Source organism: Taudactylus pleione, unplaced genomic scaffold (assembly GCF_031769625.1).
Source record: "Taudactylus pleione unplaced genomic scaffold, aTauple2 ptg000018l, whole genome shotgun sequence".
Taxonomy (NCBI): Eukaryota; Metazoa; Chordata; class Amphibia; order Anura; family Myobatrachidae; genus Taudactylus; species Taudactylus pleione.
The window spans coordinates 11,404,383-11,425,123 of NW_028284420.1; the positions used below are offsets into that span (position 1 = coordinate 11,404,383).

The 20,741-nt window shown below is 43.3% G+C and overlaps 1 protein-coding gene across 1 annotated transcript in view; it reads right to left on the reverse strand.

Annotated features, from left to right (window-relative positions):
- The window catches only part of SYCP2 (synaptonemal complex protein 2), a 457,471-nt gene that overhangs the window by 356,421 nt on the left and 80,309 nt on the right, over nt 1–20,741 (reverse strand). The window contains exons 9-11 of the mRNA XM_088482789.1: nt 19,928–19,962; nt 18,185–18,327; nt 18,030–18,082 (exon numbers count right to left, since the gene is read on the reverse strand). Coding sequence (XP_088338915.1) covers nt 18,030–18,082; nt 18,185–18,327; nt 19,928–19,962 — 231 coding nt within the window. The remainder of the gene's footprint in view (nt 1–18,029; nt 18,083–18,184; nt 18,328–19,927; nt 19,963–20,741) is intronic.

Here is a 20,741-nt window from a genome sequence, read left to right on the forward strand (position 1 = left end):
ACAGTGTACCACCTATCCAGATAGTAACAATATCCCTATACCCCTCACCTCTGGGCTCAGTTGCCACTGTTTAATTCAATCAATTATTTTCCCTCTGTCATTTGTTATTGCAATCCTTGACTAACACTAAACAATATATAAACAAAATACACGCACCACCACACATTTCTTACACAGACAAGATGTAGCGCTGCACCCACACACCTCTTTGATGCTACTTCTCAGGAGATAGCCTTCTTAATGAGCTCAGCAAAAGGGCATTGTTTAGGTCCAGGCCAAAACCCCACCCTTAGCAGTGATTCTCTGCAGTTTTCTCCAGGCTAGGAGATTGAAGACACTGATGTAACAGTGGCAAATGAAAATAATTTAAGACTAAAATTGAAAATAAAATATGAGAAAGCATCCTCTCTCTTACAGCACCTAGTCAAAATGGAATTTCCTTGATGGGAGTGGATATAAAAAGAAAGGGGCTTTCACATTTGTGCAGGATTCAAACTAAGCACCTTAGACCCAATCCGCCCTCTATTCCTATTGGTCACAGTTTCTCCCAACTGTAGGAAAGAAAAATTAGATTATGGTTTAGATAATGAGAGTTATGGTAAGAAATTACCTTTGTTAACTCTCTTTCTTCGAAGTCCATAGGGTCCACAGGGAGACCTTGGGGTGTAGGTGATGGATCTGGAATCCGGGCACCAAGCAGTAAAAAGCTTTCAGCTCCCAGGATGCATTGGTCCACTCTCTCTATAACCCGCCCCCAAGCCAGAGGCACCTCAGTTCGTAATAAGCCAAAGGCCGGAGGAGGATAAGAGAGAAGGAAAACTGGTACACTCAAGAATCACACTCTCACAGAGAAGGAGACGCGAAAGCGGTGACCAGCAACATAGCCCATATGAAGCCAGGTGCATCAGGGCGGGTGCTCTGTAGACCCTATGGACTTCGAAGAAAGAGAGTTAACAAATGGTAAGTTCTTACCATAACTCTCATTTTCTTCTTCAGGGTCCATAGGCTCCACAGGGAGACCTTGGGGATGCTCCAAAGCAGTCTTTTTAAGGGTGGGGACGCTCCTGCGCTGTGAGGAGAATCCGGTGCCCAAAGGAAGCATCCTGAAAGGCGAAGGTATCAAAGGCATAGAACCTTAGAAAGGTCTGGATAGAAGACCACGTGGCCGCCTTACACAGCTGCACAGCCAATGCGCCATGGCAAGCTGCTCATGAGGGACCCACAGACCGAGTGGAATGAGCATTAACAGAAGCCAGAACATGAAGGCCAGCCTGCATGTAAGTCTCTGTGATTATCATACGAAGCCATTGGCCAATACTTGTTTATTCGCTGGCCATCCTTTCTTGTGAAATCCATAGAGCACAAACAAGGAGTCCGATTTTCGGAGGGAGCTTGTACGGTCCACATAAATCCTAAGGGCGCGGATGACATCCAAAGAGGCCTCACCTGCCGAGAGGTCTGGTGATTGACAGGCCGGGACTATAATTTTCTCATTAATGTGGAAACTAGAAACAACTTTAGGAAGGAACCAAGGGTGAGTGCGAAGCACCACCCTGTCCTGGTGAAATATCAGAAAAGGGGAGCAACAGGTGAGCACCCCCAACTCTGACACTCATCTGGCGGATGCAATCGCCAGAAGAAAAAGAGAGTCTTAGCTATTAACCACTTGAGTTCCACCGAATCTAGTGGTTCAAATGGAGGACCCTGAAGGGCCCGAAGAACTACCACCAAATCCCAAGGAGCCACTGGGGGGACAAGGGGAGGTTGAATCCGGAGGACACCCCGGAGGAAGGTGTGTATATCCGGTAGCGAAGCAAATCTACGTTGCACCATACTGACAAAGCAGAGACATGCACTTTCAAAGAGGCCAGGCGGAGGCAGAGGTCCAATCCAGCTTGAAGTAAGGCCAGGATTCTAGAAATCCGAAACACCTGAGGGTCGTAATTTCTGAGACGACACCATTGGAAATACAGTGCATCCGGAAAGTATTCACAGCACGTCATTTTTTCCACATTTTGTTATGTTACAGCCTTATTCCAAAATGGAATTAATTTTTCTCCTCAAAATTCTACACACAATACCCCATAATGACAACGTGTAAAAAGTTTTTTTGAGATTTTTGCAAATTTAATAAATAAAAAAAAAAAACCTAATAAATCACATGTACAACCTTATTCACAACCTTTGCTCAATACTTTGCTGATGCACCTTTGGCAGTAAGTACAAACTCAAGTCTTTTTGAATATGATGCCACAAGCTTGGCACACCTATCTTTGGGCAGTTTCACCCATTGCTCTTTGCAGCATCAGGTTGGATGGGAAGCATCGGTGCACAGCCATTTTCAGATCTCTCCAGAGAAGTTCAATCGGATTCAAGTCTGGGCTCTAGCTGGGCCACTCAAGGACATTCACAGAGTTGTCCTGAAGCCACTCCTTTGATATCTTGGCAGTGTGCTTAGGGTCGTTGTCCTGCTGAAAGATGAACCGTCGCCCCAGTCTGAGATCAAGAGCGCTCTGGGGCAGGTTTTCATCCAGGATGTCTCTGTGTATTGCTGAATTTATCTTTCCCTCTATCCTGACTAGTCTCCCAGTTCCTGCCACTGAAAAACATCCCCACAGCATGATGCTGCTGCCACCACCATGCTTCACTATAGGGATGGTATTGGCCTGGTGATGAGCTGTGCCTGGTTTCCTCCAAACATAATGCCTGGCATTCACGCCAAAGAGTTCAATCTTTGTCTCATCAGACCAGAGAATTTTGTTTCTCATGGTCTGAGAGTCCTTCAGGTGAATTTTGGCAAACTCCAGGACAGTGCCTCCATCTTGTTTGACCTTCCAAAGAACTCGAGGAAGAAGGGAGACTGGAGGAAACAGGTACACAAACTGGAAGATCCACTTCACTGACAGAGCGTCCACCAAGGTTGCCTCGGCATCTCTTGTTCTGGACCCGTACACTGGTAATTTGTGATTGTGTCGGGAGGCCATGAGGTCCACCTCTGGGAGGCCCCATTTGTCCACTAGGAGTTGAAACACCTCTTGGTGAAGAGACCATTCCCCTGGATGCACGTCGTGACGGCTGAGGAAGTCCGCTTCCCAATTGAGAACTCCTGGAATGAACACTGCCGAAATGGCCGGGAGGTGACACTCTGCCCATGTCAGAGTGCGTGACACTTCTGTCATTGCTGCCCGACTTCAAGTGCCTACATGATGGTTGATGTAAGCCACCGTGGTGGCGTTGTCAGACTGAACCTGCATGGGTTTACAGTGAAGTATGTGCTTGGACAACTTGAGGGCCCTGTCTACAGCTCGAACTTCCAATATGTTGATTGGAAGGGCTGCTTCGACTGCTGTCCAACGGCCCTGAAAGGAATGCAGACCGGTCACTGCGCCCCAGCCCCGGAGACTGGCGTCCGTTGTCAGGAGTACCCAGTCCGAGATCCAAAGGGGCGACCCTTGGTTAGATGAGATGTCAGTAACCGACCAAGACAGAGACAGACGCACCTCCGGAGAGAGCACTATTGTCTGAGCTTTGATCCGGTGGGGTAATCCGTTCCACCTGGAAAGGATCAGCCCCTACAGAGGCATGGAATGAAACTGAGCGTATTCCACCATGTTGAATCCCAGAACTTGCATCGCTGAGTGGACTGACACCCGACAACTGTGGAGGCACCTGCATATTTGTAGTTGTAGTGTGGAGATCTTTCTTTTTCAGAAAGATTCTCTGCTGTTGAGAATCCAGCAGGGCTCCCAAATGAACCATCCTGTGTGAAGGGATCAGGGAGGACTTTTTCCAATTGATTATGCAGCGGTGCGCCAGTAGAACAGCAATTGTCAGTTGCAGATGGTGGCGAAAAACTTCTGGAGAACCCGCTAACAGAAGGAGGTCATCCAGGTATGGTAGGAGCCGGATACCCTAACTCCATAGATGGGCCGCCATGATAGCCATAACTTTGGTAAACACCCTTGGAGCTGTGGACAGGCCAAAAGGTAGCGCCCAAAACTGGAAGTGTTGCTGTAGTACAGCAAACTGGAGATTACGCTGGTGAGAGGGCACTATAGGAATTATGTAGGTATGCGTCCTGAATATCCAGCGATACCATAAAGTCCCCAGGTTACATAGCCAGTATGATGGAGCATAGAGTTTCCATTCTGAACATTGGCATCCTGAGGAATTTGATCAGGGATTTGAGGTTGAGGATAGGCCGATGAGACCCATTCGATTTCTGCACCAAAAAAAGAGTAGAATAATAATCAGTCCCTCGCTGGGATAGTGGGACTGACACAATTACCCCTGTTTGCAGCAAGGACTGTATGGCTTTCTGGATCTGTAAGGCCTTGTTCTTGTCTGAAGGGCCTGGGCAGAAGAACTGGTGGGGAGAACTTTGAAGGTACGAGAGAGCGTACCCATAAGAGACCACTTCTCTTACCCAAGCGTCCTTAGTGGTTTGACACCAGCAATGGGCGAATTGAAGAAGTCGGCCTCCGACTCTGGGATCCCCCAGGGGGAGGCCCGCCCCATCAGGTGTTTAGGAAGTAGGGCATCTTGTGCTCCAGGCCTGTTACTTAGGCTTGGCGGCCTTCTTGGCAGCAGACTGTCTAGGAATAGACTGTCCTTTGGGCTTTCCTTGAGGACGAAAGGACCGAAAGGAAGATTTGAGACTTTGAAGGAGCAGATGCTGAAGGCAGAAATGCAGATGTCGATGCCGCCAATGTGTCAACAATCTTGTCTAGATCTGCACCAATCAAGATCTCCCCATTGTATGGTAAGGCTTCCAGGCCTTTCGTGGAATCAGCATCTGCACTCCAAGAGCGCAGCCACAAGGAACGGCGAGCAGACACGGCCGCGAATCTGGAGGTCAGTAGACTGGCATCCAGCGCAGCCTCACTAATATATGCAGCCGCATCCCGAATGTGACCAACCAATGGCACATGATTCTCAGGAGCTTCCGAGGGGAAGGAGTCCTCAAGTGCATCGGCCCAGCTCTCTATAGCTTTAGCTACCCATGAGATAGCCATGGACGGGCGGGCCACAGCTCCTGAAAGAGAGCATATGGATTTCAGGCAAGTTTCCACTTTCCTATCTGTAGGATCTTTTAAAGAAGTAATGGAAGGCATAGGTAATATAGCGTTTTTAATCAAACGTGTAACGTGGGAAGCCACCGCAGGGGATGATTCCCATTTTTTATAGAGAGCCTCAGGAAATGGGTAACATGAGGCCAAATGCTTTTGAGGTTGATACCTCTTATCAGGTGATTGCCAGGCAGCAGCCATGTGTTCTACTAGCTGATCTGAAAGAGGGAATACTGCCAACGTCATATTTACCCTCTTAAACAGAGGGTGTTTGGATTGAGGTGCTGGCTCGTCATCCTCTATTACCAATATGGACCTGACAGCACGCACCAAGGCAGGAATATTAATATGTGACTTAGTCTTCACCTCTTGCTGAGGGGATTCGGGGTTAGAGGCATCAGCAATCTCTCTATCGTCAGATGACATCAGACTCTGAGAGCTGTGTGGACTGAGATGACAAAACAGTACGCTTAGTTGGCTTAGAGGTTTCTCACCCTGCGACATGGTCTTAAGGGCAGTAGAGGAAGCCGCCAAGCTCTGCACTGAAGTAGAGAAAACATCTACCCATGGTGGGGGTATAGCCTGTGGAATTCCTTGTGAAGGAATGACAGTCTGCTGTGATACAGGAGGAGTCTGCATAATCTGTGTTAGTCCCTGTGAGGGAATGACGGTCTGCTTCGGTAACTCCATAGGGGGAAAAACAGCCGGGACCACTAGGCGGCCCGCAATGGAGGCCAGGACCTGAGAAAAAGAAGCCCAAGGGGGCTCCTGTACTGATGTTGGGAGTGTCAAAACTGGATTATTGGCTGAGACAAGATCAGTTTAAAATTGGGTCCAGGAAGTGGTCGCCAACATAGGCAAATTCTTGATCCTTATACTAAATTGTCATCATAATAATTGGCATATGTGTCTGGTATGTTCCTATTGTGTTGAAGTGTGGAAAATGTAAAAATAGAGTAAAACAAAAGAATGAAATTATGATAGTGGCCAGTATGAATACCGAGGTAAATACAGAACTGCATTACAAACCTGAGCTAGGAAATACCATCATTTAATGTATTATATTTAGACATGCATAGAATGTATTATTGAAATGTTATTTTTAAAACACCTCAGATAATGTAAAGTCTAAATTCCCCTTCAAGACTGCTTTTATAAGACTGGTGCATCCCCACACCTTTCACATGATCTTCCAAGATCCGCGGTGTGCGTATAATAGTAGTTTTATGTCCCCACTCAGAGACACATTATTGATGGATTAAGAACCACCTTGTGCCATCCCATAATAACACTAAATAATATGTAAATGTAAGCCTAAATTAAATTCTAATAGCAGATTGTGATAGCATGTTGTTCGCTATCAAAGGGTGGACTGTCAAAACTGGATTATTGGCTGAGACAAGATCAGTTTAAAATTGAATCGCAGCGACACCATCTTGTGACTGGCCGCAAGACGCCATTTTGCTAAATGGCCGCCTAAGCGTCATTTTAGATAAACTCACACTTTAGTACATGTGGCGATAATACTATTAGCATCATGCGAATTAATCTGTGACCATCGCCATAGGTTAAGGCGATTCACCAAAAGCCCATTTCATTACTTTACGTATTATAAAGGATATATATTTCAGAAATGACTTTACAGTATGCCAAAATTGCATTAGAGCAAGTGGCCAGGTGACAACTGGCTTGTGTAGATAAGCTTCCTGGATAGTGTTTGCCCTCACTACAGGTGGTCTGGCTTGAATACACACCTTACATTAGCAAGCTTCCTGCAATGACATGATTTCAAAGATTAGAGTGTCATCTTAGGTCTGTCTCTTGTAGCTGGGTTATTTGCATTTCACACAAGAGACTGGAAGAATAAAGAGTTTTTCTTTTGAAGCCTGGGACAGGTGGGGGGGGACTGCTCACAGAGTGGGCATGTGGAACTATCTGGCTCAGCATGTCACACTGCTAAAATGTTCACTCAGTGAGAGTTAACTGCACCCTTCCTCATACACACATTAATATGTCTTTATACCAAACCCCGAATACTCACACATTACATATTCACACATAAGGTTTAATAAGCTTTAAAGTATATAATTTAAGTTGGTTCAGTTAGTTTAAATGCTGTCAAATAAAGATATTTGATAACTAAGGTTCTATACATGTTAAGACAGCAGTGTTTGGGTTCGTACTGATGCATACTCTTTCAACAGAATTCCGGTATTATCGGTGTGGAGATCGCATCATGCATTCCCAACTTGTGGACCGCAGAGACTACAAGCAACAAAATTTATATTTTAGGAACAACTGTTAGGATGTAGCATGGGGGCGGGGAGGGGAAAGACCCTCAGCTGTTAGAGGCAGGGAGAGTCTATTTGAACCGGCCTGTTAAATGCACTGTAACATATGCTTCTCCCCTGGGAACCAATGACATCAGCAACAAACTTCTCTATTGTCCGGTCTATTCTGGGGGGGGGGTATAAATATGTGCGCTCAAATGCTGGGATTTTAGTCTTCTTGCTGAATGACGACGGGGTTTCTTGCTGATGCCTATCACCGGGTCCGGAAGCGCTGCGTATGTATACTGTACTTGGGTCTGTATAATTTCTTTGCGTCTAATTGTGTCTGGATCAATAGCGTGTAACTTACTGTAATTTTACTTGAATAATAGTTGTGCTTTGGAACCACAGATTCCAGGTCTAAGTCTTTATTTACTGTATGACTGCGTACGCAAATTAGATCATCCTTAGAAGGTATAGGCAGGATATTAGAAGATACAGGCTGGGGTATATAAAGGTTCATATTAATATTAACAGATGGGGGCTCATCGAGTGAAGTCATTTACCTACTCACACGGCACATACGGCTAACGATATCTCAGCAAAGGGTGGAGTGGCCACATACAGGGTTTTCCTGTAACCGCTTTGTGCTGAAAAATCGCTATCCATTTTCGTGTGAGCAAAGAAAGCTGACTAGAATCCAGGGACAAGAGAGGAAAAAGTTTGTTTTCCTTTGTTGATAGAACCTAACGTTTAAAAGGGTGCCGCAGTATTGAGTACACGGCTGAGTCGCAGCATTGCGCACAGAAAAGACGCACTTTTGCATACGCAGTTAAAAAGTCATTATACGGTTGTGTAGTAGTCGCATTATTTTGTATGTGGTTGGTCGCACAATAAGCGTATACGTATTTCCGGTTCTGCTGCCACGTGTTTAAACAAAGCCGTCGAGGTTTACCTTTTTCAATTGTTATCAATATCTGGGTTAACGTGTATTTTTCTGCGCAGGAAAAAATTGTGTAACAGTGAATATTTGTTGGATAAAGTTATGGATATCGTATGATCCTTAAGGGCTAGGTGCAAGGGTTAGTCTAGCCGCTCGGTAAGTAGCTTTACCGTTCTATACACAGTAGCAGGTGTACATGTTGTCTTTGTTGTAGAGAGGTGCGTAGGAGCGGCCGACATATAAACTCCTATAGGTGTGGAAGTTGCCTTACTAAATCTTATCCGGGTGTGGAAGTTGCCTTTTTCAAATCTTATCCAGGTGTGTGGGCACCGCCGACTTAAATCGTCCAGGTAAGTGAAAGTATCTTGATTGTCTTTCACCAGTTTAAATCTTTATTGAAAAGCGTAGGATTTTGTCCCAGAATGGGAGCCATGCAAACAGTAGAGATGTTAGACAATGATGTGCTGCTAATGGAGGCGCCGATCGGATCGGCCCGTTATATTATGCATACTAAGTACGGTACTTATGCAATAAGGTATTGTGATTTATGGTTTAATATGACGAGGAAGAGTGTTAGACCGTTTCCCAGAATTGGTAGTTTTGATAAGGATGTATTAAATAATGTCCGGGATCACATCAGTCTGATGCGCTCCCAAGAGAAAAAGGTCAAATATTGTGAATGTTTAAAATTGTGGCAGCATGAGGGGGATGCATGGCTTAAAAATGTGCAAGTGACGCAAACTAGCGTCGCGAGCGCATTTCCAGAAAATACATCCGCGACGCTAAATTGCAATACGGGCGAGCCGCAAATTGGCTCGCACGTGCGGCAAGATAGCGTTGTGGAGAGTATTGTCAGCAGTTCACGCTCACCTCCCCCACCTTATGTGGATGGAGGTGCGAGTACAGTTACCATAAATACCCATAAAAATGTAACAAACAATTTGTACCCTCTCTTAAGTAACCATAAAGATGTTTATGATATGGATGATGAGCCTATTGTAATGTCTGCCATTTCCCATGCTGTGCAAATGATAGATGCTGCATCACCACAATCACGGGTGGTGCCGCCATCTCCATTGGTAACAGCAAGGGAAGTGTTAACACACTCTGCACCCGTAGATGAAGTTGTTAATACCATACGTAGCAGCAGCAGATTAAACCCCCAGCCAGGTAACCAGGTCAGAGGTAGCAACGCTACCGGTCTGCATCCCATTCGGACGATAACTTTTCCAAATGGAAATGCAGATGCGAACGGTGTAGTGCCCACGAAGGAAGTAGTAATGCATTGTCCCTGGACAAGAGCAGAACTAAATTCCATCATAAATGATTTCCCCGATCCCAAAAAGGAACTAGCCAAATGTCAAAGATTTTTGAGAAATTTGGGTAGTTCTCATGAGCCAACTAATAAAGATTGGCGTGTGGTGTTAAGGGCCTGTCTGCCACGCAATACCGACGTGACAAAATTTATCACGGATTGTGTATTGGATGGTGACGTTCCCTTAACAGACCAAGTAAACCAAGGTAACATTTCCCGCATTGTAACTCAATTGGGTATATATTTTCCAGTAGTAGTTAACTGGAACAAAATTTTCACAATTAAGCAAAAGGAGAGTGAATCTGCAGAGGATTATTGCGATCGGGCTCTGCAGGCTATCACCCAGTACACTGGGATAGAAGATATTAAAGATAGCACTCACCACAGGGGAATGATAGTCACAGTACTCATGGACGGTCTGAGAGACGACTTAAAGACTCGGGCTCAGACCTCACAGCCTGGCTGGAGGGGACTTACAATAGATAACCTCATAGAGTCTGCCATAGAACATGATAAAAATATCACAAAGAAGAGAGAGACCCAGAGCGAAAAACTACTGGCTGTCAGTATTCAAGCTCTGGAAGGAATGACAATAACATCACAGCCAACCGACACACCTGCACCCACACACACACCTGCACCTGAACAATTACACGTCCTCACCAATCCCACACCACAGCAAACACATCCTTACCCCACATATCATACACAACCACAGGTCCCATACTCATATCCCCCACAATATCCTTACCCTCCCTATCCTTACCCATACCCACCACCTTTCCCTCTTGCTCAAATCCCACAACAATCTTTTCATCCACCCCGTACAAAATTATGTTTTAACTGTCACCAAGTGGGACACGTAAGTAAGAACTGCAAAGTGAAGAACACCATACAGGAACACGAGTTTCCCATGGGTTCATAGGTAACCCCAGTATCTTCTCCCAAGCCTTATATGACTGTTTACAATCTTTTCAACCTGCCAGTGTATCTGTTCTAATGTAAAATGTTGATGATTTATTGTTGTATTTTAGGTCATGTTTAAATGATATTAAACTGTTGTGCTTTATCTCCCACTCATAGGACACAAGGTTGCTAAGGATAAACGGCAGCCATGCCAGGCTGAGGTTGACTACTTGGAATACTATCCAACCCAGTGGCACAGACATTATTTAGAGCAGTAGCTATTAATAACAAGATTTAATTGCAGGAACCTGTATGCAGATACTATATCCCTAGAATTATTAAAAATGATAGGGGGACTTATTTTACAGGTGATGTTTCCAAGAACATGTGTAAAATGATGGGTAACAACACTAAGATTATTCCAGACTGTCTTTTCCTTTATTTGCCTCCCTTTGAGATACTGTTCAAACAGGCAGCCTTATGTGAAAATATGATAATGAGGTTACTGTACAGGGTCTCACGAAGATGAATGAGAATAACCGAAATTTAAAGTGTTATTAACTAACATGTCTAATGCAACCTGTCATGATATCAAACCTGGAAGAATTTGTTATGATCCAAATTTTTTTTTAGCTCAGGTTGTTAGACTGATCAGTGGAAAGGTCCGTATCTGACGATACAACATCCTCAAAGGGTGGCAGGGGAAGATACGTGGGTCCATTCCACTCACTATATGGAGGTTAACCAACCGGTGGAGATACAAGGCAGAGACAAGGCCGATAACGTGGACCTGTCGATTGCGAGCTTGTGCCGGAAGGATTAAAAAGGTGATGGTGAGAAATCTGAGCTAAAGAAATGTGTAGATCAGTGCTTCCAGCAATGGAGTGGTCTGCTGTGGTCATCCTAGTTATTTTTCTTACCAGAGTTTTGTCGTGATGATCTGTTTGGGGATACTCAGTGTCTGTGATGGAGGACTGATTGAGGAAATGGGAGCTGATGGCAGTGCTGATGGAGTGGAGTCAGGAGGAGTGCAATGCCAATCAGGGGAGTGTCTGACCAATTTTAGTATCGTAATTGTTATGTTATTTGGGAAGAATACTTCCAGAAGTTATGACCCTCACACATGTAGCAATGCTTGGTAAACATAAAAACACACCATCACCATATCTTCACACACAATATGAACATAGAGGCAAAAGAAATATGATACCTGGTGATGTGCATAAAACCGCTCAGTTAATTAGTGAGACAACTGGCTTCCAAGTTTTAGTCACACTGGATCCCACCAGAATTGCTCTGGGTACATTAAATTTTAGATATATTCAGGAACTTGCTAAATTGATAGATAATATCACCGAGAAGTACGATGACACATTCAGGTACACAGGGAGAGAATTGCAAGCGTACAAGAAAGAACTGGTGCAACACAGGCTAGTGTTGGATTATTTAACTGCTGTTACTGGAGGGTATTGTGTAACGTTAGCCACCCAATTTGGAGTAAAATGTTGCACCTATGTCACCAATGATACCAGCGACCCTAAGGAGGTGATAGATCGGAGGATGGATGAAATTTTGCAGCTAAAATGGGAGTTTCGTAAGAACCACAATGCTTCAGTGGCTGAAGTAGGGGAAAAGATAGGAGGATGGGTTTCATGGCTGAACCCAGTGAAATGGTTCTCAAGTCTAGGGGAATGGGTCCAGGAAGTGATCGCCAGCATAGGCAAATTCTTGATCCTTATACTAAATTGTCATCATAATAATTGGCATATGCGTCCGGTGTGTTCCTATTGTGCTGAAGTGTGGAAAATGTAAAAATAGAGTAAAACAAAAGAATGACATTATGATAGTGGCCAGTATGAATACCGAGGTAAATACAGAACTGCATTACAACCCTGAGCTAGGAAATATCATCATTTAATGTATTATATGTAGACATGCATAGAATGTATTATTGGCAGATTGTGATAGCATGTTGTTCGCTATCAAAGGGTGGACTGTCAAAACTGGATTATTGGCTGAGACAAGATCAGTTTAAAATTGAATCGCAGCGACACCATCTTGCGACTGGCCGCAAGACGCCATTTTGCTAAATGGCCGCCTAAGCGCCATTTTAGATAAACTCACACTTTAGTACATGTGGCGATAATACTATTAGCATCATGCGAATTAATCTGTGACCATCGCCATAGGTTAAGGCGATTCACCAAAAGCCCATTTCATTACTTTACGTATTATAAAGGATATATATTTCAGAAATGACTTTACAGTATGCCAAAATTGCATTAGAGCAAGTGGCCAGGTGACAACTGGCTTGTGTAGATAAGCTTCCTGGATAGTGTTTGCCCTCACTACAGGTGGTCTGGCTTGAATACACACCTTACATTAGCAAGCTTCCTGCAATGACATGATTTCAAAGATTAGAGTGTCATCTTAGGTCTGTCTCTTGTAGCTGGGTTATTTGCATTTCACACAAGAGACTGGAAGAATAAAGAGTTTTTCTTTTGAAGCCTGGGACAGGTGTGGGGGACTGCTCACAGACAATGACATCAGCAACAAACTTCTCTATTGTCCGGTCTATTCTGGGGGGGTATAAATATGTGTGCTCAAATGCTGGGATTTTAGTCTTCTTGCTGAATGCTGAATGACGACGGGGTTTCTTGCTGATGCCTATCACCGGGTCCGGAAGCGCTGCGTATGTATACTGTACTTGGGTCTGTATAAATCCTTTGCGTCTAATTGTGTCTGGATCAATAGTGTGTAACTGACTGTACTTTTACTTGAATAATAATTGTGCTTTGGAACCACAGATTCCAGGTCTAAGTCTTTATTTACTGTATGACCGCGTACGCAAATTAGCGTCATCCTTAGAAGGTATAGGCAGGATATTAGAAGATACAGGCAGGGGTATATAAAGGTTCATTTTAATATTAACAGGAGGTTTGAGGTGCATGGAGGATTATAACACTGCACACATAACCCATCCCGAACCAAATCCTCCTCAGTTCAACCTGCAGCCCATAATGTCCAAGATAGTAAAATGGGTGCAGAAGCGTGCTCGTTACCATTATCAGACATATCTGCAAAGTAATATGACACACAATATGGCACTGACTACAATGCAACGAGTATATAGGATACTAGTAGGAGAGCAATACACTGGCCCTGTCTGATGCTTGGGTAAGCTGCAGGAGCCCACTACCGAAATATGGCATAGTGCCTTTCTATATATGTGAGGCATAGGAACCACCCTAACTACACCTGTTTAGGGCAAATTTAAAGAAAAGGTATAGCTATATACTGACAGTTAGGAAAAAGAGACACAGAAAGGCAGCGCTAGCATAAGTCACATACAATGCAGAAATCACACTACATTGGCACTACACTCAACTACACAGACTCAGTGACTGGTAGGCTATAGTGCTACATATGCTTACCCCAGGGACAGGTATGTAGGGGGACCAGACCACACGCTGTCCTGAGAGAGCTGCAACTGCACCATGAAGAAAATGGCCACCGGAGACCTCAGAGGGGGCGTGGCCAGAAGAGAACAGTTCATAGAAGCCAGACCTCAGTGGAAAGGCACCCTGAGCTGAGGGGAGGAGCCGCTTTAATGGGGAAGCTGTCTCCCCCTGCTGATTTTTAACCCCCCAGGATGCTGGTTCCCGCATCAATTGTCCCTGGTGGTCTAGTGGAGCGCGGTGGCTAGAGCCTGTGTCCACCCTCAGCACCTCCGGTCTGTCCCCGGAGACCGGAGGCACGACTGCTACCGTGGGTCAACGCGAGCGGTAACCCGCCTTACCTGTCTCCTTAGCATCCGGCTGCAGTCTGGGTCCTCCTACGAGGCCTAGGCTAGCACTGACCCCGGAATGCCAGAGCGGCAGCGCAGACGTCCCCCGGGCAGTCTGCTGCTGCGCGCTCTAAACAGCAACTTGTAAAATAAAGAAATCATAAAAATAAAAAGCTTAAGGGCTGCCTCCCGCATAATGGTGACAGACTCCGGCCGGGCACCAACGAAACTGAGGTGTCTATGGCTCAACGGCGGGGTATAGGGAGAGTGGATCAGTGCATCCTGGGAGCTGAAAGCTTTTAACTGCGTGGTGCCTGGATTCCAGATCCATCACCTACACCCCAAGGTCTCCCTGTGGAGCCTATGGACCCTGAAGAAGAAATTTTGTTTTCATTTGTTATCCAACACACAACTTCATTAGCTTGTATCACAGCATTTCTATCTCCAATTTTGGCTTGGATAGTCCACCATTAGCTGAAAATAATATAATATTTCCCCAATCACTAAGTCCTAATCTTCTAAGGTTAATAGAGTTTTCATGCCTGTGAATAATAATCACAACCCCTAAATCCCATACTCATGTTCTGGGGCAAAACATCAGCGTTGGCTTATATTTCCTATGTTAGATTCAAACAATGACCTCAGTAATTATGCAATTCTAAATTCTGTATTTCTTTCAAATTAAATAATTATGTATAGATTACAGTAACTTTTGGTTTATTGGCCTTCCTCTCCACACTGTCCCCCATTTCACACCATTATAAATACTGCTATCAGATTAATGACATCACAAGTACCAGCCTTAACGCAAAATGTCATACAAAACTTTGAACAAGTTTACGTGGGCAAATTCTGTGTCACTGTGATGTACAACTGTGCACATTAATGCTTACTATGTTAATCACTCTACGCTCATCTATGTGAAGCGAGGAAAACGAACAAAGATAAATCACTCCTGAGAACCATTCGTGGGGAATGGAATTGACCGCTACAGTACATGTGCAATCTGATCTCAAAGTTCTCTACTAATTGCTCACTAAGTTTGCCACAAAGACTGTTGTTGACCACCTGCCATTACCTCCACAAACGCATGTCTACACATCATTGCACTATGCTCCAGTTTCTCGACATTAGAAGTCTCCTAATACTAATCAAACTGTATATTGTTAAATCTCATGAACAGGGCCCTCTACACCATTTTACTTTGCTTGCACTGATATATAATGTGAACAAGCCTTACCTAACGAGGCGAAACGTACGTCATCACCCCCCCGCCTAATGATCCGACCGGCCGGGCACCATCCCGCAGACTACCTGAGGAAAGCAGCATGCAGTCACAGCCGCTTGTTCGTGAAAACAAATTACTCACCGCCTAAACAACTTGACCGGCCGGGCGTTATCCCGCTTACTGCCTGAATGATATAAACACGCAGCCAGAGCCGCTCATTGTTTGAAGTAAGAAGTATTTTACCTTTTTACCTTCCCCTCTCTTTTTTGTGATCAGGCAGCCGGATTCTGCTGTCTTCTCAATTGAGGGACCATCTCCTATTTTTTGCTGCTCTCCCGATCACGATGCACGAGTCCATTTCTCTATGCCGTGCACCTGCTCTGGAGGGATAACTAACGAACGTTGCTGGGAGAAAAATTCCCCCCAGTATATATTTATTTATTTACCCTTGACTAATCAGATACCACTCTGCATTATAACTGCGGGGAAGTGTTTTACTTATTATTTATTTACTTTTCCGGATGACAGGATCAGGGTGCTTTATAATCACCTCTGCTCCTGTATGACCCAATATTGACTACATAGTGGCTCAGAAACTTGCAATCTTAACCAAGAATTATAGATATTATTATGTATGTTTTATACTTCAAACAGTAATAATTTACATGTAAATTCCTCTATGTATGAGATTGCTAGGGGACAACTGCACATATAGAGAGTATTTTCTGCACTCTTTCATCAGTCTGCCTTTTGTACCTGTCCTGCAATGTCTTTTGATATCAGGGGAGTAACAACTGGTGCACACTGACAGCAGAGGTGCCCTTTCTCTTTCTTCCTACCAGCTGCCAACCCCGTTTTCTCATCCCGTGTCCTCTGTATTTACATGACACAGTGAAAGCAGAAACGGGGGAGACATTTGTCTGGGCCCCTTTTGGTACTGCTTACAGGAATTCATATGCCCCTGTGCAATGGTTTGCCTTATGATAACTATATGTATTTAATTCCCTGATCTAGGTGACACAGTGACTAAATGTCGGTTATAATTATACTAAATATTATGTCCTAGGCTGATCTACAGCCAGTCATTTATATACAGTAAACATTCTGTGTATAGCATCCTGAAAAACACGACGTGTGTATTCCAAAATAGTATGATTTTTGCTAAATAGATAGTATCAGATTGATATTCATTTAGGAACCTGCTGCGGAAACCCTTACAGCATAAAAATCAAAAAAATTTTGTTTTTTTCATTACATGTATGTGCTTAAACGATTATCATTTTTCGAAATTGTATAATAAGCTCTAATAATATAAATTGACAGATGTCATGTATATGCAAATTGTTGAAATTTCATGCAGCAAATTTTCAAACATATCTTGGTACAACTTTTAGCTATTATTTGACATACTGACTTAACATATACACCAGCTTCATAGGCAAACGCAGGGGGGGGTTCCGTCTGCCTGGAAACCCCCCTCCCCAGCTCACACCATGACCACAATAGAAATAGTAATATAATGAAATTTTACTAGCGCTGGCATGTTCTTCTCAGTATCATAAATGAAATAAATAGCACCAACTGTGGATCTTTTAACATGTATCAGCCAGTAATAAATACACCTGTGCACCAATTAGGGGATTTGGAAAACATACACTGTTAGGGATGCACTGCTATAGAGCCCAATATTTACATATATGTAAAGGGCAGTGCTAGGTTCTTCTGCTGCTCCCCCAGACTTTCTCCCATGCCCTGGAATAGTGCCCACATCTAAAATAAAAACATACAGCTCAGGCAGGATGGCCCTACTGCCGCATCTAATGGCTTACTGTGATCTCTGGTCCTGTATATGCTGGAATTATGACACACAATACACTTTGTATGACGCATATTAAAGCTGGATAAGTGATAATTATGCCCTCTTCATGGACTGGCCACACTCACTCTAAAATCAAGCATTTGGAAACCCCCCTCTAGAAATCCTGCGTTTGCCACTGAGCTTGACATTTTGGTGTACTGTTGTGCTAAATGTCTGTTATGGTGATTTTTGCATGCTCATTTGTGTGAGCAACTGATTAGTCATATGCAATATTAGGAGAATCCAAAAATAATATTTAATTACAGCCTGTTGATTCATTCTAACAAGAACAAAATTCGCCTGAACTTAGCTTAATTAGCTTATTTTCTCACATCATTTATTAGTGTCACGTGCACCATTTGTCCCACTTGCCTGAGTGGTTTAGTGGAAGATTTTTATGTTGTATGTAATGTATTGTTGATTATCTATTGTTTTAAAATCTGGAATATTAAAAGTTAAGTTTTAGTATCACTAGTTTTTACTATTGATACAGTATTTTGAGTGCCCCCAACCAAGAGTCTTCTTTTTTCTATATACTTTCATATACCTGATATATAATGTTTAAGTACAAAATTCAAATCGTAATATTAGTGTAGTGATTTGAGGATGTTAAAAAGAAAGATACCAACCCTTAATTCAAGTGACTCAATTACCTTCGTTTTTCACCCAGCATGCCATTCACAAGGTTAAGGAATTTTCTACAATCCTGAATAAGTGTTAAAAAAAACAAAACAAAAAGAAAAACAAATTATGGAAATATTTTTCTTTTATGTGTTTGTCTCAATAGCAAATAATTAGTTAGACATACGGTTTCAAAATCTGAGTCTTTAATTTTTTTGAATGCATCAGTGATGAATTCCATAGGAAACCAGTGGCTAGCCAGCTCTCCTCGTTGAGCCTCTGATGTCATTCTGCACAAAGCCTCTGTAATTGCCACTTGTAAATCATAATCTGTAAAAAAAAATAAAAAATAATAATATTCTTTAATATACAGTATATCAATATTGAAAGAGATTAATACACACAAGGGGCACAGAGAGCAACCACGGCCTGGGTACTGAGGGGGACATGGCCAAATCCCGGGAGAGGTGTGCCACGCCCCCTTTAAAAGAAAATAAACAGTACAGGGTGAGCCGATGGCCGCATACAGGGGCATCTATTCCCCTCAGTTGCGTTGCAAAGGGGACAAAGCCCCCGACCGGGCCCCTCCAACAAGACCGTGCAATTAGTACCGTTCGCCCCCTCTTGGTGCCCCTGTATGCACATCAGCATCTGCAAAGCACAGTAGCATCCATTTCCTCATATTGCTCATTCTCCCTTAATATCTGTGATAAATGGGCACTTTGTGCATGTTTAGCTTCGTAGTCTTCAAAGATCTAATTGCTTATACATAGCAGTGTGAATTTCTGACACTCTGACAAGTTCTGCAAAAACACCACTTTGAGTTTTTCTGTCCTTATAAATTATTGCGAACTTTGAGTTTGATACATCAATATTCAAAATGGCTGTGCCTCACTAGCCTACAGCTGGGTAAACACTATACGATGTGTGACCCAGCGACAGTGCGATGAGATGTAAAGATATAGGACCTCATTCAAAGTCTCTCGCTAGGGCACGCTCGCTCTCTGGGAGTGATAATCGCACATCTGCGCATGCGTATAATTCGCAGTGCGCATGCGCAAGTCATTCGTTGCGATCTGATTTTGCTAGCTCGCAAGCCACTTTCAGGTCGCTGCTTTGAGTGACAGATTGTGGGTGGTAAAAGGGGAAGGTGCTTGTGAACGGGGGTGTGGATGTGCAAAGCAGGCATGTCTGACCGTCAGAACGGCGTTTAATGGGCGTGCATAATTAGCAAAGTAGCGTCATTGCACACGTGACTTGGTTGTTTTTTAGCCTGAACTGCTCGCAGTGCTTGGGGTAGGTTAGGTCAACCCTAAGCGCTGCGAGCAGCTCCGATGGCCCTCGATGTTCACGATTAATCAGACACTTTCCGGAGATGACGTGTGCTGCGAGTGACAGGTGGGAGGTTTTATAGTCCAGCGTACGCTAACTGCCGTCGCTCACTAAGACATAGAGGGCGTCCTTACAGCGCAAAGAGCGATCGCTTGATTTGCATACCCGGCCCCTTTTTGCAAGCGAGCGATCGCATCTTGCGAGAGACTCTGAATGAGGTCCATACTGCACGCGCCATACATATTGTATGATCTGCTGTGTGATGAACATTCGTTGTGAATGGCAGATCAAACGTACATACTGTGTGCATTGGAGCAATATATCTTGCGATACATCGTATAGTGTGTACCCAGAGGGTACACAAAAAATGATTCCCAAAATGAATACAAGGTAACAGGTATATCTCTAAACTAGGTTGGACTTCACAAACACTACTGCCTTCTTACTAGCCTTGATCTGAACCTAGTTGGGGCTTTTTTTTTATACATATCTCTGCAAAATGGTTAATGTAACTCATATTTGGCATATAGCAGACACATATTACACTCAAGCTAATGGCCCAAAGCAGGCACTCAAGCAAAAACCAATACAAACTTACCTCCTGCATCTAAAATTCTTTTACCCATAAAAGACCTTAAAGACATAAAAAAAAAATGTGTTTGTGAAATAGTAATAAGTTACCAATATAAATAATTTGTCTCTAGTTTTATTTTACAATAACACCCTCCACTGCTAAATAAGATAGTGATCAACACAATCTTGCATTACCAGGTAAAGAAAAGTTTAGGTTAATATAGGAAACAATTAGTAACTAAATTAGCAGTGGTCACAGAGGTACACTATACAACTTTAAAAAAAGACATATATACTAACACTACATGTAGATATTCAGGATATTTAAAACAGTTGACATAGTGAATACAATATTTTTCTAATGCAAATATAACATTTAGAAGTGTGCATTCTAAAACACTGCAAATTAGCAGCGGCTTAATAAGCAAAAATAAAACCAGAAGGATCATTATAAAAACCTTAAACTAATAAAGATACATCTCATCTTACTGAATACTATCCTATTGGACAGTTTTTCCTTCTATTTTTAAGACATTATGGGCCTGATTGATTCAGAGGTGGACACACTGCCGACGTCTAAGTTGCACCACACATCCCAACTGTGTCCATACAGAGTCGCATTGCGATATGAGACAGACAATTGAATTGCTCCACCGGGCACCATCTAGAGGCCGCCAGCGCGCAATACAAATGATGAATTTCCCCCATAGAGGTGAGAAGCAGAGTTAGTCTTTATCTATCTATATATATATATATATATATATATATATATATATATATATATATATAGATTTTTTTATACTTTTCTATATCACTCTTATAAGTGCTATAATTTTGTG